At 43.5% G+C, this 27,359-nt stretch overlaps 1 protein-coding gene and 1 long non-coding RNA gene across 3 annotated transcripts in view; one reads left to right on the forward strand and one right to left on the reverse strand.

Annotated features, from left to right (window-relative positions):
* The window catches only part of LOC117501844, a 197,568-nt gene that overhangs the window by 111,388 nt on the left and 58,821 nt on the right, over nucleotides 1-27,359 (reverse strand). The window lies entirely within an intron of this gene.
* LOC117501842 (saxitoxin and tetrodotoxin-binding protein 1-like) overlaps nucleotides 1-27,359 on the forward strand; it is a 338,634-nt gene that overhangs the window by 32,311 nt on the left and 278,964 nt on the right. For both annotated transcript variants that reach the window (XM_034160807.1, XM_034160808.1), the window contains exon 2: nucleotides 1,840-1,985. In XM_034160807.1, the coding sequence (XP_034016698.1) occupies nucleotides 1,840-1,985 (146 nt within the window). The remainder of the gene's footprint in view (nucleotides 1-1,839; nucleotides 1,986-27,359) is intronic.

Below are 27,359 nucleotides of genomic sequence, written 5' to 3' on the forward strand. Positions count from 1 at the left end.
GTCAATTTCACCATCAAACACACCAGGTTCCTGCTCATCTTCCCTCTCATCATCGTCGGAGTCAATCTCGTTGCCAGGTGGCTGTTCAGTAATGATGCCGGCTTTCGCGAAAGCTCGGACAACAGTTAAAGCAGAAACCTGAGCCCAAGCATCCACAATCCATTCACATATGGTGGCGTAACTCGCCCGGCGCTGCCTCCCCGTCTTAGTGAAGGTGTGTTCACCATCTGTCATCCATCGCTCTCAAGCCGCTCGCAACTTCACTTTGAATGCTCTGTTTACAACCAGTGGTTGGAGTTCTTTGGTTAGTCCTCCCAGAATGATGGCAAGCTCCGAATTAGTTTTCTTGACATGGTTTTTTACAGTAGCGGTGAGATGGGCACACATGGAGTCACAGATCAGCAGGGAAGGTGATGCGTGGAAAAAACCATCTGGTCTCTTTACATACACTTCTCTCAGCCACTCACTCATTTTCTCCTCGTCCATCCAGCCCTTTTGATTGGCATTAACGATGACTCCGGCTGGAAACGTTTCTTTTGACAGCGTCTTCCTCTTAAAAATTACCATAGGAGGTAGTTTCTCTCCATTACCATGGCAACCAAGAACAACAGTGAAAGCCAACTTCTCATGGGCTGTGGTGCATATGGATACCGTGCTGGTCCCCTTCTTCTCCACAGTATGGTTCATGGGGATGTCAAAGGTGAGCGGGACCTCGTCCATCTTGGTGATGTGGTTGGGCTAGATCTTTTTTCAGTAATCTTGTGTCTGCAGTAGGTGCGGAAGATGGCCAGCTTTTCTTTGTAATCCGCTGGGAGTTGCTGCGCCATGGTAGTCCTCATGCGGATAGACAGCTGGCGCCTTTTCATAAAACGAAAGCACCAAGACGGACCTCTGTCAAAGTTTTCAATGCTCATGTCTTGTGCTATTGTTTTTGCCTTCAACCGAATGGTGACTGTAGACTGTAGAGACGCTTCTCCCGGCTGTTCTTTGTTCGATGACCCATTGCTCGAGTTGGTCTTCCAACTGTGGCCACCTCGCTTTGTTCCCGCGGAAACTAAGGTTGGTCTTTTTAACTTGGCGCAGTTCATTTTCTTGTTTCCTCCACTTATGTACCATCGATTCATTGATCTTGAATTCTCTCGCAGCTGCTCTATTCCCATGAACAACCGCGTAACTGATAGCCTGCCATCTGAATTGTGCCTCGTAAGCATGTCTCTTCACTGGCGCCATTTTCGGGGGTCCTTAGACAAACAAATGTTGTTTTGCAGGATACCTGTAGTATAAATACCGGAGGAGTGGCAGAGGTAAGTGTACGTACCATGGACTCACGGACTCTTCTCTGATTGTTTTATCGCTGGCAGCGTCCGTACTCTACGCTACCAGCGTACGTACTTTACGTATTACGTCCCTGTGTCAATGGGAAATGGTCCGATATGCCGACGGTCAAAGACAACGTCGGTCGTTTTTACAGATTTTGGAATTCAGTGCGCACATAAGATGCACCGGATTATAGGGCGCACGGCCATTTTTTATGAAAATTTAAGGCTTTTAGGTGCGCCTTATGGTGCGGAAAATATGGTACTTTCTGTGTCCAGTGCTCTACGATGAAAAAAATTAAACATGTTTAATTTTTTTTTTGTGTCAACCTCATGTAGCCATCAGCATACTTCTGTGATGTGTAGGGGAGCAAAAACTCTGCAGAGAGCTGCTTAAACTCCACATAGAGCTGCTTATCTTGACATAGTCAGTACGCTGCAAGACACAACTCAAAGGTGGCCCCATTGTGAAAAGAGCTTTACAGATGATGTATTAACTGTGTGTTTGCATTTGTGTGTCCAGCTCAGTGGTACATGGTATTTCATCGAAGGATTCACTGATCATGAACCATTCAAATCCATATTGAAGGCACTCGAAATGACCAGGCTCAAAATGGTTCTAACACCCGACAATGCAGACGTACTACAAGTTCTTGAAGAGAACAAATTGTGAGTGTGTTGAAACAAGAAACTCTCTCCGAGTTATCTAATCACAAAGGAACTGAAAAGAACATTTTATTCTTGACTCACACAGTAAATGGTAAATGGACTGCATTTATATACTGCTTTTCCATCTGCATCAGACACTCAAAGCGCTTTACACACGAATGCCTCACATTCACCCCAATACACACCAGGAGCAACTAGGACCTTGCCCAAGGGCCTGTTGTGATTTTCTGGTCAGGCTGGGATTTGAACCGAGGACCCTCTGTTCTCAAGCCCAACACTTTAACCATGAGAGCATCACCTCCCATCACCTCACTTGCACAGTAGAAGCATTTAGTGATCAGAACACACCTATGTGTGTATGATCACATTTAAATCTTACCATCAAGGTTTAAAGACTAAGGCAGAGTACAAGCAGCTTTATTCGTCTCTCCATCCATCCTGTCCAGTCTATTTTAATATGTCTTTTTTTCCATTAGGTCACATTTTATTGTCATTAAACCAAATCAACTTCTACACTCTAAAAAATTGCAGCCTCGTTTAGTTATGTCCATTTGCTCCCTCTCTTTAACATAAAGAGCTCTTACAAGTTTAGGATGTTGAATGGTAAATGGACTGCATTCATATAGCGCTTTTCCATCTGATGCTCAAAGCGCTTTACACATCAATGCCTCACATTCACCCAATGTCAGGCTGTTGCCATGCAAGGCGCCTGCTGCACACTGGGAGCAAGTAGGGGATTAAGGACCTCGTCCAAGGGCCCTTAGTGACTTTCATTTGAACCGAGAATCCTCTGGTCTTAAGCCCAATAACTGGTCTTAACCACTAGACCATCATTTTATTAGGAAATGGAGTGGGCCGCAGCCTCAACTTTATCAAAATTCTAGGTCTTTCAGGGAAGGTTCGGGCTAGTGGCCGGCAATCACCTTAGTATTTCTTTTGTCTTTCTCGGTGCTTAATGCTGTCAAATTATACTGTTTTTGTTGTCTTTCTGTCTGTCCCAATTTGGATTTTTCTCTCTGTTTGAGGTGCGGCTCCATTCAGAGATGGGTGTGGTGTATGTTTCTGTAACCCTCCTGTCCTGTGCACCGGCAACATTTCTTGTATATTTGTGTTGTAAATTGTTTTGTAAATCATGTCGGTAGCATGGGCCAAGCAGAGGTTCACCCCTTTCAGTCTGGTCTGCTTGAGGTTTCTTCCTCAAATCATGTTAGGGAGTTTTTCCTTACCACTATCGCCTGTGTGCTTGCTCTGGGGATTGGTAAGTTTAAACCTTAGTTGTGTGAAGCGCCTTGAGGGTTGCGAAATCACAACTTTGTTGTGATTTGGCAATATATAAATGAAAATAATTTGGGAAAAAAAAAAAATATATATATATATATATATATATATATATATATATATATATATATATATATACGAGGGCTGTCAATAAAGTATAGGTCCTTTTTATTTTTTTCGAAAACTATATGGATTTCATTCATATGTTTTTACGTCAGACATGCTTGAACCCTCGTGCGCATGCGTGAGTTTTTCCACGCCTGTCTGTAATGTCATTCACCTGTGAGCACTCCTTGTGGGAGGAGTCGTCCAGCCCCTCGTCGGAATTCCTTTGTCTGAGAAGTTGCTGAGAGACTGGCGCTTTGTTTGATCAAAATTTTTTCTAAACTTGTGAGGCACATCAAAGTGGACACGGTTCGAAAAATTAAGCTGGTTTTCGGTGAAAATTTTAACGGCTGATGAGAGATTTTGAGGTGATACTGTCGCTTTAAGGACTTCCCACGGAGCGGGACGTCGCACAGCGGTCCCAGGCGCCGTCGTCAGCCTGTTTCAAGCTGAAAACCTCCACATTTCAGGCTCTATTGATCCAGGATGTCGTGAGAGAACAGAGAAGTTTCAGAAGAAGTCGGTTTCAGCATTTTATCCGGATATTCCACTGTTAAAGGAGATTTTTTTAATGAAAGACGTGTGGACGGGTCCGCGCGTCGGGACGCAGCCGGCGCGGTGCAGCACCACAGGAAAAAGTGGTGAAGTATATATATACTTAGCAAGTGGTGAAGTTACTCTGTCTCATTTTGACTTACTTTTAGACTTTGACTTTTGCATGTGATCAGAAAGTGGAAATGAAGCCGGGATTCCAGACAAGGAAAAAATTGAACAATGCAGTGGAGTTACCTAAATGTATGCCTACTTTCCAACACCATAATGGAATTCACCTCGTTATGATTATGATGATTTGATCACAGTTTATTCCTCCACACATTTGATTTACCATCTGGTTTTGTGAATGTTTCAGAACATCAACTGACCTTCGTCTGTCTTTGTCTTTAAGCAATGCAAAGTGCTCTGGATTAAAATTCAGCGGAACCATCAACAGTGATATCGTGATGCTAACATGTAAGTTACCACATTATATGTTGCAACCTGATGTGTAGACGGGAAAAACAGTAAAATGTTCTAGATTTGGCCGCGTTTGATTATTGCAGTAAATATCAAAGTAGAAATTTGACACTTTTCTATGACACTCCCAAACATGTACTGGTCATTCTGAACATTTTGAATACCTTGGAAAATCTATATCTGTTGCAGTTTAGAACATACAGCTGTATTTGAAGTAGCACTAGGGTTGAAAAACAGCGTGGCCATTTTCAGGCATTTTGAAAGAGATTTTGGCTCATCTCCCAAGTTGTTCATTGGGGTCATGTTAGTCTAGAACAGTAGAGATATCCTCTCCTATATGATGTACATATATGTGTGCAGTTGGTCCTTTGCTGTTATCAGAGAAAACCAGGTCCACATGTTGCACAAGAGAGGAGAGACCTTCATTTCCTGCTCACTGTGGACAAATCTGATGGTCCACAAAGAGAAGAGGATGTCGATGGATACGGGGGTAGAGATGGACACAACAGCAAGAATATTCATTTCTCCTCACTTTCTTTCAGTTTCAGCCACAGTATTCTTTTTTCCCAGGTCACAGTAACACTTCCTGGTTTCACACCTGCTTCTGGATCGTTATCAGGATTAACATCCTGTGTTTCATCTTGTATTTTGATGTCATTTTTTTAGACATTAACTGTTGCTTTGTAGTTTGACTCAGCTGGCACACAGGTTGTTGCTGTTTGACAGTTTTCCTGCTGTTACAGAGTCACATTTTAAAGTTTCACTTTGACTTTGCAACAGGAGTAAAGCAAAAAATGGTTTTCCAGCTGCTGCTGACCTGCCGTGACTGTTTGCTCATCAGCAGTGATATCACCATCCTCCACGTCCACAACTACCAGAAGATGTTTTGTTTTCCAACAACCGTCGGAGATAAGTTTCCCTTCTTGGGTATGGTCAAATGACTGAGAAGGGGAATAAAGCGAGTCTGACTGCATTAATTAATCAATTCTTGAAGCTTTTTCTTTGTTTGTTTGTTTGCAGCGAAAAAGGCGTCTGTGAAGGAGGAGGACCTGCAACTTTCAGGAAGCAAGCGGCCTGTGTCGGCTTCTCTGGAGACCCAGACTATCACTACGACCCCAGTAAAGGTGCCTCAGCTTTAAGTTTGAACCAGTCATATAGATTAAGCTCCACCCATTTTTCTCGAGGACTGAGAAACTGTTTAGGCTTTTCTTGTTGTTTAATTTTTTTAACTGTTTTTTTTTTTCACAGAATTCTGTGCTCAAGGTGAAGGCCGAAAGATGATATTCTGACCATAAAGCCCCCATTTGTCATCAGAAAGTCATTCTCCAAAAATAAAAGTGACAAAGTAAAAACATCAAACGTCTCTTGTGTCACTTCTTTGTACAATCAGCACATTGGTTGAATCTGGTGATATAGTGGTAGCTTAAGCTCCACCCATTTTTCTCGAGGACTGAGAAACTATTCAGGTTTTTATTAATGGGTGATTCTTTAACTACGGGAACTATTGGCCTTGTAAATGTAATTTCCACCACACCATTGCCTTACAATATAAAGCGCCTTTGGGCAACTGTTTGTTGTGATTTGGCGCTATATACATGTGCTCTGATGTCACTGTTTATCTCCATAGAAACTACCCAAACAATCTTTCATACAAACTGTTTAAACTTTAAAGGGACATTACAGTGTTGTGGTGGAAATTACGGCAATAGTGTGGGACAACTACATTTTGTTTAAAAAAATCACAACAGTTGTATGAAATTGAATACCCCAATTATGTTTTGATTATTTTACTGATATTTTATTCAGAGACATTTTAAAACATTAGAAAAAACGTTTCTTTACCATTCATTTTTATCATTGAAGATCAAAAGTCTGGGTGTGGGACAAGCACAAAACGGCAATATTTGCATATAATGATGCTGAAAAAAGGTGAAAAAGTCATCATAGACTACTAGAACAAATTTCTTAACACACTTTCATTGTAAAGATAACTATACAAGTGTGAAATTTCCTTTCTCCATTTCTTTTTTCTGTTTTTCATACAATATGATCAAAGGACATAAGTGCCCATAGTCTAAGAATCACCCTAATATGCGTATGTCGCAGACATGAACGAGCAAAACTCATCGTCATCTCATCATGTCATTTAGGTTCTTCAGACTTATTTTGAGTAAATGCTTCAGGGGAGCATTAGTATGGCAAAAACCTTCCAGCTTCTGGGGGGCTCCAACCCCCCAGACCCCCCCCCTTTAAGCATTTTTCTTTCTTAAGCAAATCTTTGAGGAGAGGGGGAAGCATTTCCATAAAAAAGTGGTTTTCCAATAATATTGTGAGAATTTTTTTTTTTAATTAAAGTTCCTGAAACAATAAAAATGGGGTGCTGTGTTTATTACACCTTTGTCTTCAGAGCTCCTTCCACAGTTAACCCTCTAGAGTCCTGGGTATATTTGGGCATTTTGACTACTTTTGGTTTTACCTTCATAATTTACCTTACAAAACTATTTACCTGGCCTTGTTTTTTCAGCACAACCTCACCCATTTGACTTTACAGTTTTTTTTTTTTTCTTTCATTCTGATATACAGTGAGGAAAATAAGTATTTGAACACCCTGCAGTTTTGCAAGTTCTCCCACTTAGAAATCATGGAGGGGTCTGGAATTTTCATCTTAGCTGCATGTCCACTGTGAGAGACATAATCTAAAAAAAAAAAATCTGGAAATCACAATGTATGATTTTTTAATAATTTATTTGTATGTTACTGATGCAAATAAGTATTTGAACACCTGTGAAAATCAATGTTAATATTTGGTACAGTAGCCTTTGTTTGCAGTTACAGAGGTCAAATGTTTCCTGTAGTTTTTCACCAGGTTTTCACACACTGCAGCAGTGATTTTGGTCCACTCCTCCGTACAGATCTTCTCTAGATCTTTCAGGTTTGGAGTTTCAGCTCCCTCCAAAGATTTTATATTGAGTTCAGGTCTGGAGACTGGCCAGGCCACTCCAGGACCTTGAAATGCTTCTTACGGAGCCCCTCCTAGTTGCTCTGGCTGTGTGTTTGGGGTCATTGTCATGCTGGAAGACCCAGCTATGACCCATCTTCAATGCTCTTACTGAGGGAAGGAGGTTGTTTGTTAAACACTCACAATACATGACCCCATCCATCCTCCCTTCAATACGTTGCAGTCGCCCTGTCCCCTTTGCAGAAGAGCACCCCCAGAGTATGATGTTTCCACCCCCATGCTTCATGGTTGGGATGATTTTCTTGGGGTTGTTCTCATCCTCTAAACATGGTAAGTGGAGTTGATTCCAAAAAGCTCTATTCTGGTCTCATCTGACCATATGACCTTCTCCCATGCCTCCTCTGGATCATCCAGATGGTCACTGGTGAACTTCAAACAGGCCTGGACATGTGCTGGCTTGAGCAGGGGGACCTTGCTGCCCTGCAGGATTTTAAACCATGACAGCATCATGTGTTACTAATGTAATCGTTGTGACTGTGGTCCCAACTCTCTTCAAGTCACTGACCAGGTCCTCCTGTGTAGTTCTGAGCTTTCTCAGAATCATCCTTACCTCACAAAGTGATCTTGCATGGAATACCAGACCGAGGGATATTGACAGTCATCTTGTATTTCTTCCACTTTCTAATAAATAATCATAACAGTTGTTGTCTTCTACCAAGCTGCTTGCCTGTTGTCTTGTAGTCCATCCCAGCCTTGTGCAGGTCTACAGTTTTGTCCCTCGTGTCCTTAAGCCCCGTTTACACATAGACGGTTTTGTCTGCGGGTAGTACATAGACCGAAGTTTGAGGTAGTTCCGGCTGTTTTCGCGGTGGAAAGGGGTGGAGCATTTCGCTGGCGTTTTGACCGCCGTACCATCCGCAAATAGGCGGATAAAACGCCGCTAACTCCACCGAATAAAGTGGCGTTTTGACGCCGTAGCATCTGGCACACATCAGGCAACAGGGGTTAATACCCAGTTCTATCCTTTATAATCGCAGGTTAAGACACGCGTGAGAACGGCGGTGTTCTGCTGCCACCGATAATGCCCTGTGTACCGCTGGTTAATACCCAGGTTTTTATCCAGGCAAATCCTGCGTTACTGCAGGATCATTTGTATATAGGCACTGCCCCCAGAGTATAATAGGCTGAAGCAGCAGGAATACATGCCTCTGTCACTGCAGGGGGAGGGAGATCATCCTCAGCCTTTTCTTCTCCTTCCTTTCCCCCTCCTCAGCGTGTTCCTCCGTCTCCACCACAGGCCTCCCCTTTGCTTCTGAACCAGACCTCTTGGTTTCCTTCTTCTTGCCTAAGTCCTTGCCGCTGCCAACTTTCTTTTAGGAGGCATACTGGAGCTTCTCTGCAAAAATATCTGGAGCTGGACGTGAGTGAGAGGCCTGAATGCAGCGTGCTAGCGTTTTTATACTGACCGCCCCCTATCGGCCGTTTGGAGCGCCGTTTTAACCGGGAGGTGGCGTTTAGAACGGCGTACTGTCCGCTAGCACCGCCGTTTTGTCTGCCTCTGTCACCGGTTAAAACGCTGTTGTGTATGCCGATGTGGGCTCTATCTCCATTTTATACACCGTTGATTAGGGATACAACGCCGGCCGCCGAATAACGGCGGTGTAAACTGCGGCACTACAGGAAGGGACAGGATGAAACGGTGATTAAAAAGTATCAAACGCCGTTGTTCGCGTTGTCTCTGTCATCACGTAAATTCTCCGGGAGTGCTCCCGGAATTATTTGACATGTTGAATAATTTTTTCGACCATTCCCGGTGAAGCCGGAACTAAGCTACGCCCCCTAGCACCAGCATTAACAATGGAGGAGGAGCCAAAAACTCTTCCTCAACGCTTCCGGGAGCTCTTACCGTCTATGTGTAAATGGGGCTTTAGACAGCTGAGTGTGTGAACAAGTGTTTTTTATGCAGGTAACAAGTTCAAACAGGTGCAATTAATACAAGTAAAGAGTGCAGAATAATTACAGAAAAATTAACAGGTCTGTGACAGCCAGAATTCTTGCTGATTGATAGGTGTTCAAATACTTATTTGCAGCAGTAACATACAAATAAATGATTAAAAAATCATACAATATGATTTCCGGATTTTTGTTTTTTTTAGATTATGTCTCTCACAGTGGACATCCAGCTAAGATGAAAATTTCAGACCCCTCCATGATTTCTAAGTAGGAGAACTTGCAAAACCGCAGGGTGTTCAAATACTTATTTTCCTCACTGTACAGCATTAAAACATTAAACCTAAATTCACCCCAAATCTTAAAATTTGAATCAGAAAAAGTTAGTTTTTTTCATACTGTGAAAACCAGAAACATGTTTAACAAACCATTTTATAACTTATAATGCAAATATAAATAAATAAAAAAAACGTAAACATGTTGAATAAATAATGTTATATACAATAATTCACATTAAAATGCAAGAAATGCTTCAGGCATTTTTTTTTTTTGTTTGTTTGTTTGTTTGTTTTTTTGGCTATTTACATGCAATAAGATGCCACACAAGTTATATTTGCACTGCTCAAAAAAAAATAAAAAATCTTGTCCAATACACATCAAGAGCCAGAACTCAGCTCAGAATTCTAAATAAAGGAGAAAAAAGCATAAAAATTTCTTTGTAAAGCTCAGGTGTGCTGTTGTCACCGTGCTTTAAGAGGTGAGGATGAGTCATAGCTGCTGCAAAAAGCCGCGGATGAAAAGCTCACAGCTCGCTTAAAGTGGGCAGTTCAGTCAAACCCAGATCCCCTGCCCACGGACCAAGTTTAATCCTGCTATCGACCCACAATGCAAAAATAATAGTAATGCACAGTGACTTGGAGAAGTAACTTTAATCTGATTACTGATTTGGAAAGATTAACGCATAAAAAAAAAAGTGGTCAGATTAGAGTAACGTGTTACCGGCATCACTGTATATATATACGAGGTCTATTAGAAAAGTATCCGACCTTATTTAAAAAAAAAAAAAAAAACATATGGATTTGAATCACGTGTGCTTGCGTGAGCCAACCTTGAACCTTCATGCGCATGCGTGATTTTTTTCACGCCTGTCGGTTGCGTCATTCGCCTGTGAGCAGGCTTTGAGTGAGGAGTGGTCCGCCCCCTCGGCGGATTTTCATTGTCAGGGAAATGGCTGAGAGACTGCTGCTTTGCTTGATCAAATTTTTTTTAGAAACTGTGAGGCACATCCATGTGGACACCATTCGAGAAATTCAGGTGGTTTTTGGTGAAAATTTTATGGGCTTCAAATGTTATGTGTCGACGCGGATTGAGGAGCGAACCTGCGTCAGACAGGACCCAGCGCTAAAAATAACCAGAAAGCGGTTCCAAACAAAAACTATTTATTATACACCTGTGTTAAAAAGTGTAAAAACATAAAAAAAACAACGTCCCTCTGGTGGAGTGATCCGCGGCTCGCTCTCCAGCGCCCGCAAGGATTAAAGCCGGCGCTCCTGGACTTCCTACCACCGCCAAACACCCCCCAGGTGGACACGACAAACTGATTCTCTGTGAAGCAAAGAGACGGTGAGGTAAGTCAACAGATACAACTATATCTTCCAATAAACACATGCTGTCAGCACACACTCAGGTCAGTGTCCCTTCTTTTTTTTTTACTTTATGCAAATGAGCAGCTTCTCACAACAAGTGGAGGATCACTTATCCTTCACGCCACAGCAGTGAGAAGCAAACTGCGCAATTCTCTTACAATTCCAGTATACTGTGTAACAAAACACCAAGTTACTATCAACAAGTACCTAAACACTTAATTACCTTTCGTGTGTGCTGACAGCATGTGTCCTCACCCCTCCCTGCTTCACGGGCTCGATGTGTCAAACCCAGGCCGCGGTCCTCAGCGTCTCACAACGAACGTCACAAGGTCGATTTCCCGGCAGTTCTGCTTGAATCACACATGACTAAATGCAGAACGCCATCCAATTATCTGCTTCAGCTGCAAGTCGTCCAGGTTGCACGTGAGCACCGATCACAGGTGCTTTCCATGTATGTTGATGAGGGTGAAGACTCTTCAGCCAGCACCTTCTTCACAGACAAATCAGCCCTCATGCCACCTGGAGAGCAAAGAAAAGAAAAGAACACCAAAACATCCAGCCACACCCCCCAACACACAACAGTACCCCCCCATCAACGGGAAGCCTCCCGGCGACCGAACAGACCAGACCCGAGAACAGCACCTCCCTCCAGGGTCCACGTCAGGAAGTAGACAGCACCACGCTCCCAAGGTCCACCACAGACAGCAGGACAGGCACTGCAGCTGGAAGGCCGGCTGGCATCAACAAAAGCCCCAAAACATTCCCCAGTACAACCCAACACACAGGAAAAAACACAACCCCCCCCCCCCAAAACCTCCCCAGGGGACCGTCCCATCAAACCCCGGGAAGAAAAGAAAAACTCCCAAACGCCAAAACCCAACACAGCCCCACAAACACAATACAAACAGAAATGCATAAAAGAAAAATAACAAACCCCCCCCAGAATGACCTGCAGAGTCCAACCCCCCCCAGAAGGCCTTCATCGCCAGTTCCAGGAGGAACAGCCAGAACCATGATCCCACACAGGTCCCCAGGTATACACGGAGCAAAACGGCGCCCCCCAGGGGACCATACCATCAACCCCAGGAGGTACCCTCCCCACAACCCCGGAACCCCAGACCCGGTCACACTTGGCCAGTTGGCCCCAAGCCAATTCCCCCCCAGAGGACCGTCCCATCAACCCTGGAGGTGGAACCCGGAAGGAAACAGAACAAAATCAAACAACCCCCGGAGCACCACCAAAAACAACCCCGGGGGAATATAAAACGACTGCAAACCCTGTTACCCTCCCCGGCACCTCGAAAGACCCCAGGCCCCTCCCAGAGCCTTCGACGGCTCAATTTTGGCGAACGGCTCAAAATATCAAGCCGGAGAAGGGAACAGAAAAAAAAACTAACCCAGCTCCAACCCCAAGGCGCAGCAGAGAACCGGAAATACGTCCGGTGCCCCAACTCGACCATACCCCAGCCTCTCGGGAGGGGTGGAACTACCGAAATGGCGAACGGCAACAGATCGGCCCACCCCTCCGACTGAGGTAAGTCTCCGCTGCACCACACCCCGGCAACACCAATGACGATTTGTCCAACGGCTCACCGAGGCTGGAGTGGAACCGGGCCTTAACCAAACCAAAAAGAACGCCTCTAACACCCCCCCCCCCCCCCCTAGGTGCAGAGGTCTTCTGAGAATGCTCAGCGTGACCAACCTGCACCACCCCACAACCCACAAGACAAGCGGTCTAAGGGCAAGTGAGGGTGGGGTTAGGAATGTAGAGAAATAAAAACAACAAAACAAAAACGACCCAACAACCCAAACAGAAAATACCTAAAAACACATACAAAATTGACAGGTAAGTGAGCCCAGGCGGGCTTCCAACCGCCTATCACTCCACCAGATACGCCCCTACCTCCCCAAACAAGTATAACCCCTGATCAAAGAAAACAAAACATTTACGTGTGCTAAAAATTTTTTTTTTCTTTTTATGTGGGTTCTTTTGCCTGTCCAAGAACACTTGGAGTTACGTCACCGTTATTTCTCTTGACGCTTACGTGTCGGGTCAATACAGGAATCTCGACTCGTCCGAGCTGCATGGGCTCGTCAATAGGAGGAGCCGGAGGTCCCGTCGGAGGAGCCTCAGTGGGGCGAAGAAGAGGCGGCCCAGCTTTGTGTCGGGGAAAGCCCCGAGACAAAAAAAAATGCTCTGATGGGCGTCCTCTCTCGCGTCCACGCTCCTTCATCCGATCATCTAGACGAATCACCAACGATATTAGCTCGTCTAAATCGTTTGGCTCATCACGGACCGCCAGCTCGTCTTTTAATGACTCATTTAACCCGTCTACAAACACGCCCCGTAATGCTGCGGCATTCCAACCTGACTGAGCAGAAAAAATCCGGAAGTCCACGGAATACTCCGCCGCACTCCGCCTCCCCTGCCTGAGATTCAGCAACCGTTGAGCAACGGTATTCGTTTTCACCGAATGGTCAAAAACCAGTCGGAACTCCCGGGAGAAATCCTTAAAGGACCCTAACAATGGCGAGTTGTTACTCCACAACGCTGTGACCCAAGCTAAGGCGTCACCTCGGAGCAAATTTGTCACATACGAAACACGGCTTCCATCAGAAGAGAAGGAAGCCGGTCGCTGAGCAAAAACCAGAGAACATTGCATCAGAAACGAAGCACAAGCTTCGACGTCTCCCGCATAGGGCTCCGGATGACAAATGATCGGTTCAAACACCGAATCTCTGGGTGACGGAGTTATCTGCCCTGGTATCGATGATGCCGCAGCTGGCGCTGCAGGAAGCGGAACGGCTTGAGCTGCAAGCTCCGTAACACGGGCGTCTGTTTGTTTAATTTGATTTGCGAGGTGCTGTAATTGCTCCCATATTTTCTCCAAGTGTTCTTGAATCTATTCGGCAAAAGGAACCGCTTCTGCCGCTGGGTCCATTATGGAATGGCCGGGAAATTCTGTTATGTGTCGACGCGGATTGAGGAGCGAACCTGCGTCAGACAGGACCCAGCGCTAAAAATAACCAGAAAGCGGTTCCAAACAAAAACTATTTATTATACACCTGTGTTAAAAAGTGTAAAAACATAAAAAAAACAACGTCCCTCTGGTGGAGTGATCCGCGGCTCGCTCTCCAGCGCCCGCAAGGATTAAAGCCGGCGCTCCTGGACTTCCTACCACCGCCAAACACCCCCCAGGTGGACACGACAAACTGATTCTCTGTGAAGCAAAGAGACGGTGAGGTAAGTCAACAGATACAACTATATCTTCCAATAAACACACGCTGCCAGCAACACACTCAGGTCAGTGTCCCTTCTTTTTTTTTACTTTATGCAAATGAGCAGCTTCTCACAACAAGTGGAGGATCACTTATCCTTCACGCCACAGCAGTGAGAAGCAAACTGCGCAATTCTCTTTACAATTCCAGTATACTGTGTAACAAAACACCAAGTTACTATCAACAAGTACCTAAACACTTAATTACCTTTCGTGTGTGCTGACAGCATGTGTCCTCACCCCAAGGTCGATTTCCCGGCAGTTCTGCTTGAATCACACATGACTTAAATGCAGAACGCCATCCAATTATCTGCTTCAGCTGCAAGTCGTCCAGGTTGCACGTGAGCACCGATCACAGGTGCTTTCCATGTATGTTGATGAGGGTGAAGACTCTTCAGCCAGCACCTTCTTCACAGACAAATCAGCCCTCATGCCACCTGGAGAGCAAAGAAAAGAAAAGAACACCAAAACATCCAGCCACACCCCCCAACACACAACATCAAAGACATTAAGGGATGTTACTGTCGCTTTAAGGATGGCCCACAGTAGCTGTGGGGCGCGTCGCGCTCCAGCTGCCATCGACAGGCTGAACGACCATTTCATTTCTAAACGGATCGCTCTGTGGATCCGTGACCATTGTGTGCACTTTCTCTGGTTATCACAAGAGCTGGACATCACCCATTTTCTTCACGCATCATGATGGATTCGCTGCTGGACCAACACAAAACCACCTCTGTTTTGGTCTCACAGGACGGCTTTGAGATGGCGTTCAGACAGCTGTCGGTGGTTTTTCAGTCGAGTAATTATCCAAGAAATTGTGGATGTCCCTGGACATGCCAGAACATGTTCTGTGACGCTTCATCACAGCGTTGCTTTGCGCGTTGCGGCACCGCACGTCTGTCTCAATTTGCCGAAAAAGTGCTGATGTCCACGTCTTTTCATAATTCCTGTGCTAGTCTAGACGACGTCCCGGATAAAACACAGCGTCCAGTTTGGAAAGGAACGGCACATTCCACTGTTACAGGAGGTTTTGTCATGGAAAGGAGCGGACGCTTCGCGCGTCACGACAGCAAGCGAGACAAAGAACACCTCCGTTTTGGAGTGCCAGAAGGATAAGCTGGGACATGTCCACCTCGCACTGAAAGGTTGCGCGAAGGTTAAACAATGCCAGCGCAGTCGTGTGTCGTGTGACTGGGCCATAAGGTCTGTGTTTAGGGGGCGGCGCCTGGGTGCAGACCTGCACAAGCACTGAATATTTGTTTTTATTTTATTTATTTATTTATTTTTGTTTCTTTTTTAATAATCATCATCTCAGTCGTACAATACATATATTAGTCAACCCTTAAACAGGCTCCACCCAGGTTAATCCATTCAGGCCAAACTGTTCCTGAAGACACCCCGACTCCTTCTTATTGCTGTCCAGGGTCTCTGTAGGATCATTACCCAAACTAGCCACCTGAATTCCTCAAAAGTTGTTTATAATGTCTGTGATTTCTGGAACCTGTTTGAGATGCACACACACAGACACACCCAACCCACACACACACAGGCTCTGCCCCCTTGATGATGCAGCTTGTAAGGTTAAACCACAGGGACAAAATCATGACCCTGTGACCTGCAGAAACTGATCCTGAACCTCTTGAATCTGAGTCCACGTGAACCGGTTTGGTATAAAGTGATTTTGTTCCTTTAAGAGGTGGTGCCACATCTGTGTCAGGTCGTCTTTCTCCTGCTTTTATGTTTTCCTTCATTTCTTTATATTTATGTTTTTGGGGATCACTTGTCATAGTGTTCACGGATCTTTGTCAGAGTGTTTCCACATGTAGCATTTTTAGCTTCTATTAGAAAAATCTTCACCTCTAAAAGTTCAAAGGTCAACACACAGATCGGCCTTCAAGCACCACATTAGTGTCATGAGGTCAGTCCTGCAAGATTACACAGTAAAATCGATGAACATGAGTTTGAATAACAGAGTCACCAGCAGCAGCTGCCCCACAGAGATCCAAGTGACCAGGTGGGGGCACCATTCCCTGAGGCCCCGGCATGTCATCACCACATATATATATATATTTTTTTTAATGATCCACAGGTGTATATAATTAACATGGCCACCTCATTCTGTATGCAGAACAGTGCCAAAGAGTGCTTTTGCAGAAAAAAATGGACAAACACAAAGTTAAAAGTGGAGTCACGGTGTAAAAATGATGTTTATAGGGAATGGAAAGGAAGCCACTTAGAGCACAGAGGCAGCTGTCCATGAATTAACAACAGCAGCGCACGCGCAAAAAAGCGATTTTGCAGAAATAAATGGACAAACATAAAGTTTTGTGTGTTTAAAGCCGCAGAAGAAAAGCCAGGGAGCCGCAGAGCCAGCAAGGAGCACAGAGGCGGCTCTCCAGGAACCCTTGGTTCGTTTCTATCTGGTCTGGTGCATTAGAGGTGGACAGCAGCCTGGCGCACAGCGCACAGCTGCGGAACTGTGCTGGAGTGTCTATTTTTGGACTGCGTTTAAAGAATGGGACATCTTTAAATGCTGCTGTTAATCTGTGAATTGAAAACCCACACTTTAAAGGGACCAGGTGTGGGAGGGCTGGAGGTTTGGACCAAACGCATGCCTAAACGTGCGCCAGCATGGCGCTATCATGGCACTACATGGCTGATGCAAGCCATTCGAGGCTCTAATGACCGGTCGGTCGTGGCTCACTAGAGGCTCCTACATGGCACATGCAGGGTACAGAGAAGCACATAGAGGCACCTTCATAGTGGATACGTAATAGATGAAAATGTGGGTCAAATAATCGCTGACACACCCATGCGTGGCTCCTTCTTCATCCTTCATTATTCGGTGGGACGCAGGCTTTATGCTAAATATGAATGAAATTGGTGAAGTAGTTCTTGAGATGTCATGACAACAAGAGAAGACAGAAGGAGGGACGGAGTGAACGGACAGACAATGCTGATCGCCATTTCTCCTGTATTTCATACTGGGTGCTTTAAAAGCTCATATCCTCATAGTGACAGAATCACACACCTCATTTTTCTTGGCGATTATTAGTGAAACATCCTGAATCTCAGCTCATGTTGTGTGAGGGCCTCGAAGATCCACAGAATCACTTACACAGTCTCTAAAAAGCTGATGTCCAGCTCTTGTGATAACCAGAGAAATTGCTCACGATGGTCCCGGCTCCACACAGCCATCCGTTTAGAAATGATGTGGTGTTTTCTGCCTCTCGATGGCATTGTGGGGCATCCTTAAAGCTGTAGTAACAGTCCTTATTCTCTGTGAAGCCCGTAAAATTTTCACTGAAAGCCAGATACATTTTTCGAATGGTTTCCAGCTGCTTGTCTCTAACAGTTTCTGAAAAAATTCTGATGGAAAAAAGCCCAATCATTCCGCCATTTCCTGACAATGAAATCCGACGAGGGGGGCTGGACCCACTCCTCCCACAAGGCGTGCTCACAGGCGAATGACGCAACCGACAGGCGTGGAAAAACTCACGCATGCGCAAAAAGGTTCAAGCTTAGCTGACGTAAAAACATATAATCAAATCCATATGGTTTTTGAAAAAAAATAATAAGGTAGGATACTTTTCTAATAGACCTCGTATCTCTCTCTATCTCTCTCCCTCCTCTCGCCACATTCTCGTTGCTATAAAAGCTGTGATGCTGTCAGTGAAGTTCAGTGTTTTGGGCTGCGAGATCTTCTGAATCTGTGTTTTTGTCCACCATGATGCTGTTGCTGACCATCCAGTTCCTCTTTGCCGGGTTGGTTCTGAGTGATGCCAGTCCAGCACCTGAAGATTGTCACCAGCTGGTCAAACCCCTGTCTCTGACGGACCACTCCATGGTAACAAGCCCTACATCAAAGTCTACCCATAATTAGATTTTTTTTCATTAGATTTTCAAATCTTCTCTTCTGCACCTTTATAAAGATGTTCTGATGTTTCTTTTTATTTTAGATCTGTGTTTTGGAAAGCGCAAAATACATAAATTTATGTAGCTAATATCTGAGCAGAATCTGATCCGGTTTAGAAAAGGAACCAGAGGAAACTGATGGCACCATGAGAAATGTGAAAACATTTTAGTTTGTCGCTGTGAAAAGCTTCAGACACGTCAACTCAAATTTTACAAAAAATACAACGATAAATATGTATTATTTACTTGTATAAATAAACAAAATTTGCCACAATTTTGCCAATTAATTTTAGATATTCTCATGCACCTTATTATAAAATGAGGATATATTGATCATTATCAGTTCTGTGTGTGTGTGTGTGTGTGTGTGTGTGTGTGTGTGTGTGTGTTGTGTGTGTGTGTGTGTGTGTGTGTGTGTGTGTGTGTGTGTGTGTGTGTGTGTGTGTGTGTGTGTGTGTGTGTGTTTGTCATGCACCAGGTACACCTGCAAAGTAATGTTTTATTTTATTAATTTTTATAGAATCAAAGTTGATTTTCTGTTGACACACGAAGAAAAAAAATTACAAAGTGTAAATGACAAAAAGCTTTGCTTCATTCATGAGACTGAAATTGTTAAAATTTGATAGTTGTGAGTCATTATTTTACTGTCTTCATTTTAGAACTTATAGTTGATGTATTGACAGTGTGTTTGCATCTGTGTGTCCAGTTCAGTGGTAAATGGTATTTCATTGAAGGATTCACTGATGAAGTATTCAAATCCATGCTGAAGGTGCTCGATGCTTCCTCGATCAAAGTCGTTGTAACACCCAACAACGCAGATGTACTACAAATCAACGAAGAGAACAAATTGTGAGTGTGTGAAACAAGAACTTCTCTCCAAGTTATCTAATCACAACGGAACTTAATTGAATGTTACTCTTCACTCAAACAGTCAAAGCATTTAGTGATCAGACCACACAAGTGTGAGTGTGTGATCACATTTAAATCTGTTCATGATGGTTTTAAAATGACTGACAGAGTAACAACAGTTTTATTCATCTCTCCATCCTTCCTGTCCAGTCTATTTTAATTTGTCTTTATTTTTTCCAGTCAGTCACATTTTATAGTTGTAACACCCAAATCAACTTCAACATAGACAATTCACTGTTGTATCCACCTCACTAAAACAGGCATCCTACTAATTTTATTGAACAGTGTCTCATATCGAGTATTAAATATAGGATAGGTTAGGGTTAGGGAAGAGGCAGTGAATCAGCCCGGCAGAGTGTAGGGCACAAAAGGGCCACTTGCTCCCCCCAGAATAAACCTTCTTCGATAAACCTTTTGGTGCCCTTGATAAAGGATACCAGGTTTCTTAACTTTAGATTCCTAATCTGGTCAGGTTCCAAAATAAAGGAACTGAAGACCTCTACCTCACTCTACCCTATGATGGACACTGGCCCAAAAAGTGGAATGAAGTCTCAGGTTCCTTCCCACAGGCTTTTCATGTACTGACCTGTTGGAGTCTAATTACCATTTTGTATCCGTTCAATAGGTTGTGTCCTGTGAGATTCCAATCTATTCTACTTATTATACTTTGAGGCAGGCCAATTCGCTCCCTGGAAAATCTTAGGTTTGGTCCCTCAATGAGCTGTCTTGCATGCCTGCAGTCACTCAAGCACTGCCATAATTTGTGGTGCTGCTTCCTGATCCAGTTTTGAAATGTGGTCTTCTGAACTGTTGATGGTTGACAGCCCACAATGGCCTCTTTGCCCATAAATTTAGTTGAGCTTCCTGACTTTGCAAGGCAGTCCATTCTCATTATCTGGAATGCCTGTTTGACCAGGAACCCACATTACAACTACATCATTCCTGTCTCAAATTTGGTTAAGTGCCTAGGCACACTCCCACACCAAAGCTGATGAGTAGAATGGCCCTTTAATGGCTCTTTTCCACACCTGACAATGTGAATAAATAAAAACTCTTTTGACCCCAAAACTGAGGCTATTCAGGAGCTGCACACACTGAATGACAGAAAACACCTCAGTCTGAAAACAGTGGTGTATCTACCCAGTGCAAAGCTCTTTTCCTGTGTCAGGCCACCATGTTGTATTAACACTCCATCTCCAGCTTCTCCCATGATCAGCCAAGTCATAACAAAAGCATGGAAAAGTGTTTCCCACAATGGCTTCCTCTGTCCTACACTGTGTCAATGGAAGCTTGATAAATGGGGTAGTGCCTGCTTGCCTGAAGCATGCAATTGTTCAACCGTTAATAAAGAAGGCTGGTCTTGAGCCTAGTGATCTATCTAACTTTCGTCTTATTTCTAAATTACCATTTTTGTCAAAAGTGTTGGAGAAAATTGTTTTTAATCAGTTGAAAGTTTTTTGTTTAGATGAGCATGAGATCCCTGAGGTCTTTGAATCAGGTTTTAAGAGTTTTCATAGTACTGAGTCAGCTTTGATGAGGGTTTTTAAAGACATGTTGGTGTCCACTGATTCTGGTCACACTGTTGTTTTGGTGTTGTTGAATCTGACCGCTGCGTTCGACACAGTGGATCATGAGATCCTCCTGGATTGCCTTAAGAATGTGGTCGGCATTCAGGGCTATGCTCTAGAATGGTTCAGATCCTACTTAACGGATAGGAGTTTTTGTGTAAGACTTGGAGATTTTGTTTCCTCCATAGCTCCTCTGTCATGTGGTGTCCCACAAGGGTCCATTCTTGGGCCACTTCTTTTTTTATTGTATTTTTTCATTGTATCAGTTTTTCGAAGATTTGGGGTGTCATTTCACCTTTATGCTGATGACAGTCAAATCTATGTGCCCCTAAAGTGTGAGAATGCTTTTGGTGACAATCAACTTCTAGAGTGCATTGAGAACATTAAAGACTGGATGTCTGCAAAGTTCCTACTCTTTAATGAAAAGAAAACTGACGTTCTTCTGGTCGGGCCAAGTAAAGCAGATAGTTGTGGTTCAATAAACCTTGGACCATTGACACAATGTATTAAATCTACTGTTTGCAACCTTGGTGTGAGAATGGATGAAGATTTTAGGCTTGATAAACAAATCAGTGCTGTTGTGAAGGCAAGTTTCTTTCATTTGAGGCAGGTAGCTAAGATTAAGCCCTCACTTTCAAGGCATCACTTGGAGATTTTAATCCATGCTTTTGTTATGACTTGGCAGGATTATTGTAATGCACTGTACGCTGGTATTAGCCAGGCCTCACTTGCACGGCTGCAGCTGGTTCAGAATGCTGCAGCCCATCTTTTGACTGGATCCCGGAGGTGTGACCAAGTTTTGCCCGTTCTTTTTTCCCTTCACTGGCTGCCTGTTCGCTATTGTATTGATTTTAAAATGTTATTATTTGTTTTTAAATGTCTTAATGATCTTGCTCTATGGTATCTGTCTGACCTGCTCGTGTCTTATTCCCCATCACGTTCTCTTAGGTCACGAGATCAAGCTCTGCTTGTAGTTCCTCAGACAAAGCTCAAACGTAGAGGTGATAGAGCTTTCTCTGTTGTTGGTCCCAGATTGTGGAATGACCTGCCTCTCTGTATCAGGCAGGAGGAGTCACCTCTAGTTTTTAAATCTCGTCTTAAAACATTCTTGTTTTCTTTGGCTTTTGACTAGAGGGTTGATGATTTTATTAAAAAACTTTTATTGTTGCCACTGTTACTTATCGTGTGATATTTATTTATTGATTTATTTTATGTCTTTGTACAGGGCTTTGCTCAACTTTGTTGTTTTTAAATGTGCTCTAAATAAAGGTAGCTAATTTGTCTTCATAGCCTTGGGTGTACAGTCTGAGATTATTTAACTCAGTGAGAAGGCTGTCCACAACAAGTAACCAACAAAGAGGGCAGATAATCACTCCTTCAGGACACCCGCACTTCACTGCCATCATGACTGCACTGTCACCAAGTGAAGTTGTTGCCCTTCTACATTGAAGCATGGCAACAATCCATCTGGTTATAGTGCTGTTCATACATTTGGACTACAGAGCTACTTTTATAGAATCAACTTATACATTGTCAAATAATGAAATGCTCCCTAAATATCGAGAAAACAACCTAATCCATACTGTTGATGAGGTAGGGTTCTCTCAATTCTCAGAGCAAGATCATGCAGTTCAGTCTCTGTGGAGAGTCATGTTTGATATGCATGTTGCCTGCATGACCCTCTGACATATCTATCAAATAGTCTCTCCAAACCTTTCAAAAGACTGATAGGTCTAAATGCTTTAGCTTCTTTGCAAGATGGTTTGCCCAGCTTGGGTAGAAAAATCACCCTGGCTAGTTCCATGATTTGGGGACATAGCCATTAGCCAGACATGACTGATACATCTTAGTTAAGGTGTTGATTAGGACATCAAAGCCGTTCTGTAGAAAAGCAGGTTAAATCCTATCAATGACACTAATTTAGTATGGGCCAGGGCTGGTAAAACTCCGCGGATCTGAGGAATTCAGCGGATTTCATCAAGGGAGGGAGGGCGGGGTGTTAATGTTGTACTCTGTAATTGTGATCATCACTGAGTTTTTAAAATGGCTATTGCAAAGCATTTTCTTTTTTTTAACGACATCGTGCAAGTTTTATAAGTCCGCGGACACTGATCTGTGTATTACAGATACAGATCTGTGTCCTCGGATTCGCACAACTTGGCGGAGGAAAAATGCCACGCAAAGCTTGGCTGTTGTGAAAGTTGTCGTAAAGCAGGAGTGGTTGGTTGCTGCGGCGACGCTGTGTGGCTCCTGCAAGATGCTTAAACAAAACATAGCATGTGGACATCGCAAACTTTTAGAGCTCTCAAGTTTTTTAAAGAAGTATTTTGCAGCATGTTTGTGTGACGGAGCGGCATCAGACAGAGCGAAGATGGTGAGAAAGACGGTTTGAAAAAGTTTGAAAAGGACAAGAAGCCGTGGAATTGTCACTGGCTTCGTGAACACATCTGAAAGATAAACAGAAAAAGTGAACTGTGCCCTCAGGAAACAGTAAGAATTTTTCTCTCTCTGGAAAATAAACATTGTGCTGTTCAAACAGGATCTTAAACAAGATTACGTAACTTTTTTATTATTAATCTGGACTTTCTTTCATTGGAAAAAAGACATTGTGGCTTTGAATGGATTTACATGAATTTACAAAAGAATGTAAATGAGTTTTTATTAATGCAGACTTTTTTCATGGGAAAAAGACACTGTGGGTTTGAGTGGATTTACAGGAATTTACACAAGAGTATGTGACTTTTTTACTATAAGGTATGTTATTGATATTTTACCCTTTACCCTAAATATTCTACAAGCTTTAGCTGTGGTTTTTGAAATGCTTTAACAGTCTTTTCAGTCTTCATGAATTTCATGTATTTTAATTGTTCTGAGTTAATACATAATTTGGTTCACAATTAAAAGGAAAATCATTCCAGGTCCTACTTCCGCATCATATTCTATTATTTCAACATTATCACTGGCAGTTCAAATGAAAGGTTGAGTCTAGGATAATTTAAATATGCACTTCTCAAAATCACTTCTGGTAGCATCAAAGGCGACCACTAATCCAAACAATACTGAATAGTGCAGTGGCGCTAGCTTATTGTGGGTCTACTTTTGAAATGCCGGAACTCACCTTGACATGATAATTCTTATGTGATTTGTGAAGCAACCATGATTATTTGACTGTATCTCTCATCACACTTTACTCCTCCACACCTTTGATTTACCATCTGGTTCTGTTAGTGTTTCAGAACATAAACTGACCCTCATTTGTTTTTGTCTTTAAGCAATGGAATCTGTTACGGAGCAAAATTCAGCGCAACCATCAAACATGATACTGTGTTTGGAAAATGTAAGTGACCACGTTATATGTTGAAACCTGATGTGCTGATGGGGTAAAAACAGTAAAAGGTTCGAACCTTGGCCACATCAGATACCTGTAGTAAATCACAGCATGCCTCAGCAAGCTTTACCTCGTCCATGGAGAACTCTGTGGGCAAAACACATCTGTAGTGAAACTACAATATATGTTTCTAAAAATAGAGGTGGGGGCATATAGTCGAGGACCTACCTTAGGGTCCCTTCACTCATAGTACAAATAAGTACAACTCAGGGTGACTCACGGCAGAACAGCTCATATGAGTGAACCACTCAAACATCGAACCGACGGAAAGGCATGCACGATGCTGCTGGGACAGTTTGTGCACACGACGGTGTCTTTCGAGCAGGAACACAGTGCAAGCATCTGCACCACACTGCGCCACTGATGTGGAAAACAATAAAATAAAAAACAGCTGTATAATCAGTGAATATCACTGGATTGATATAAATATTACATAAAAGGGGATGCAATACAGAACCCCACAGTTAAATAACCCTGGATGAATATAAAAAAATTTCACTTGTGGGATTCAAACCCGTAAGCTCTGATTAACAGACCGAAACTTTACCACTGTGCTACAATTGCTGTCCTGTAAAAGGTGCTGGAAAATGACTGAAATCAAGAAGGACATTGATGTATAAAAAAATAATAATAAAATAAACCACACACCATATAAAAACACATTTTACTGAATCCCTCTTATCAAGCGAGCAATACATGTATGAACTGTCTGTTCCAGCCGGCCCCACGTGTGTGTTCTGCCCGAACACCCATGTCTTGTTGACGGCACGCCGCAAGACTGACACCGCATCATGTGGAACAGAGCTCACATGAGTCACATGACATTCAGATCACTGCAGCATGTTATGACCTGACGGCCCATTTCACCTGGGGTAACCTGTCAATGTGCGCACCGTGCGCTGTGCGCGCCGTGCGCATGTTTTTATGTATGTCCAGGTGAGGACAGCAAGCAGACACACACATCACAGTGGGCAGTTGTTAGTCCATGTCCGTCTAAAGACTATACGTGTTCTCCTGTCATAACGTCAAGATCCACAGATCTCCACAGCCGCTCCTGTTGGTGGTCACACCTCCTGTCAGTTCAGCACACACACCAACGTGCCACTATGTCTGTTTGTAAAGCCACACTTGTGGGGCACTTAGACAAATTTCATATCCAGCTCAACAGTGATTGTCTGCTGACTGTTGTCATGCTAATAGTGTGAGGAGCCACACATTTTCTAATTGCCAAGCGAGCACTGTTAGATGTTCATGTGTGTCAGCTGGAATTTGGCCGACACCTGCCGCAAGAGGGTTCGATGGTCAGAGTTCTTGTTCTGTGCTGCGTCCTAAGTAGACGGAGCCAAAGTGGAGTAGACCACATGGGAGGAAAGCGCCTGTCCACGATTCCCTGTCAAACATGGAGAGAATTTGGCTGCGCCCAGGTTGGGGTAAAGCTGAATCCTCTCCGTGTGCGGCAGGACATGACACATAATTCAGAAAAACATGCAGGAATTGTAAGGCTGTATTTATAATTTTATGAATAAGCCAGTTAGCCAATTAGCCAATTCAACACAGAGTGACAGGAAAACCGTTTTGTGGTGGAGAGGGATTTTTTCCTCATCCCCACGGTGCCACCCCTCCATAAATGCCACCCAGGGCGACGGCCCATGTGGCCCGTATCAAAAACTGCCACTGCATACATGTCTACATTTCCCTGATAATCCCAATACATTTAAGATCTATAGATACTGCTGTCTGGTAAAGAAACAAGTTTTGTTTTGTATTTTTCACTTTAAATCAACATTCCAATGATAACAGTATGACTGAATATAAAATTTCATTATATTTAACAAATTTTCATTTTCTTTTGATGCATGGTAATAAGTTGACCCACTTACGAGGGCTGTCAATAAAGTATAGGTCCTTTTTATTTTTTTCAAAAACTATATGGATTTCATTCATATGTTTTTACATCAGACATGCTTGAACCCTCGTGCGCATGCGTGAGTTTTTCCACGCCTGTCGGTGACGTCATTCACCTGTGAGCACTCTTTGTGGGAGGAGTCGTCCAGCCCCTCGTCGGAATTCCTTTGTCTGAGAAGTTGCTGAGAGACTGGCGCTTTGTTTGATCAAAATTTTTTCTAAACCTGTGAGACACATCGAAGTGGACACGGTTCGGAAAAATTAAGCTAGTTTTCGGTGAAAATTTTAACGGCTGATGAGAGATTTTGAGGTGATACTGTCGCTTTAAGGACTTCCCACGGAGTGAGACGCGCTCCCAGGCGCCGTCGTCAGCCTGTTTCAAGCTGAAAACCTCCACATTTCAGGCTCTATTGATCCAGGACGTCGTGAGAGAACAGAGACGTTTCAGAAGAAGAAGATATTCCACTGTTAAAGGAGATTTTTTAATGAAAGACGTGCGGACGGGTCCGGCGCAGTGCGGCGGCACAGGAAAAACACCTCCGTGTTGATAACCATTTGTAAAATCCAGGCGGCTTTTGATGGTTTTCAGTGGAGTGAGTATATGAGAAATTGTTTAACAGCTGGACATGTTCCAACTTGTCCTTAAGGCTTCCAACGGAGGTGTTTTTCCTGTGGCGGAGCGTCGCAGCGGCTGCGAGCCGATGCTGCAATCCGCCCGCACGTCTTTCATTAAAAAAAATCTCCTTTAACAGCGGAATATCCGGATAAAATGCTGAAACCGACTTCTTCTGAAACTTCTCTGTTCTGGATCAATAGAACCTGAAATGTGGAGGTTTTCAGCTTGAAACAGGCTGACGACAGCGCCTGAGAGTGCTGCACGACGTCTCGCTCCGTGGGAAGTCCTTAAAGCGACAGTATCACCTCAAAATCTTTCATCAGCCGTTAAAATTTTCACCGAAAACCAGCTTAATTTTTCGAACCGTGTCCACTTCGATGTGTCTCACAGGTTTAGAAAAAATTTTGATCAAACAAAGCGCCAGTCTCTCAGCAACTTCTCAAAGGAATTCCGACGAGGGGCTGGACGACTCCTCCCACAAGGAGTGCTCACAGGCGAATGACATCACCGACAGGCATGGAAAAACTCACGCATGCGCACGAGGGTTCAAGCATGTCTGACGTAAAAACATATGAATGAAATCCATATAGTTTTTGAAAAAAATAAAAAGGACCTATACTTTATTGACAGCCCTCGTATTTTAGTCATTTTCTCTTAAATTAACAAAATAGAATTTTTACACTTTTCTATGACCCTCCCAAACATGTACTGGTCATTCTGAACATTTTGAATACCTTGGAAAATCTATAGCTGCTGCAATTTAGAAAATTCAGCAGTATTTGAAGAAACACACAGGACGACAAAGGGCGTGGTAAATTTTGAGCTTTTTGTCCCCGATAAAGA

Source organism: Thalassophryne amazonica, chromosome 20 (assembly GCF_902500255.1).
Source record: "Thalassophryne amazonica chromosome 20, fThaAma1.1, whole genome shotgun sequence".
In the NCBI taxonomy this organism is placed as follows: Eukaryota; Metazoa; Chordata; class Actinopteri; order Batrachoidiformes; family Batrachoididae; genus Thalassophryne; species Thalassophryne amazonica.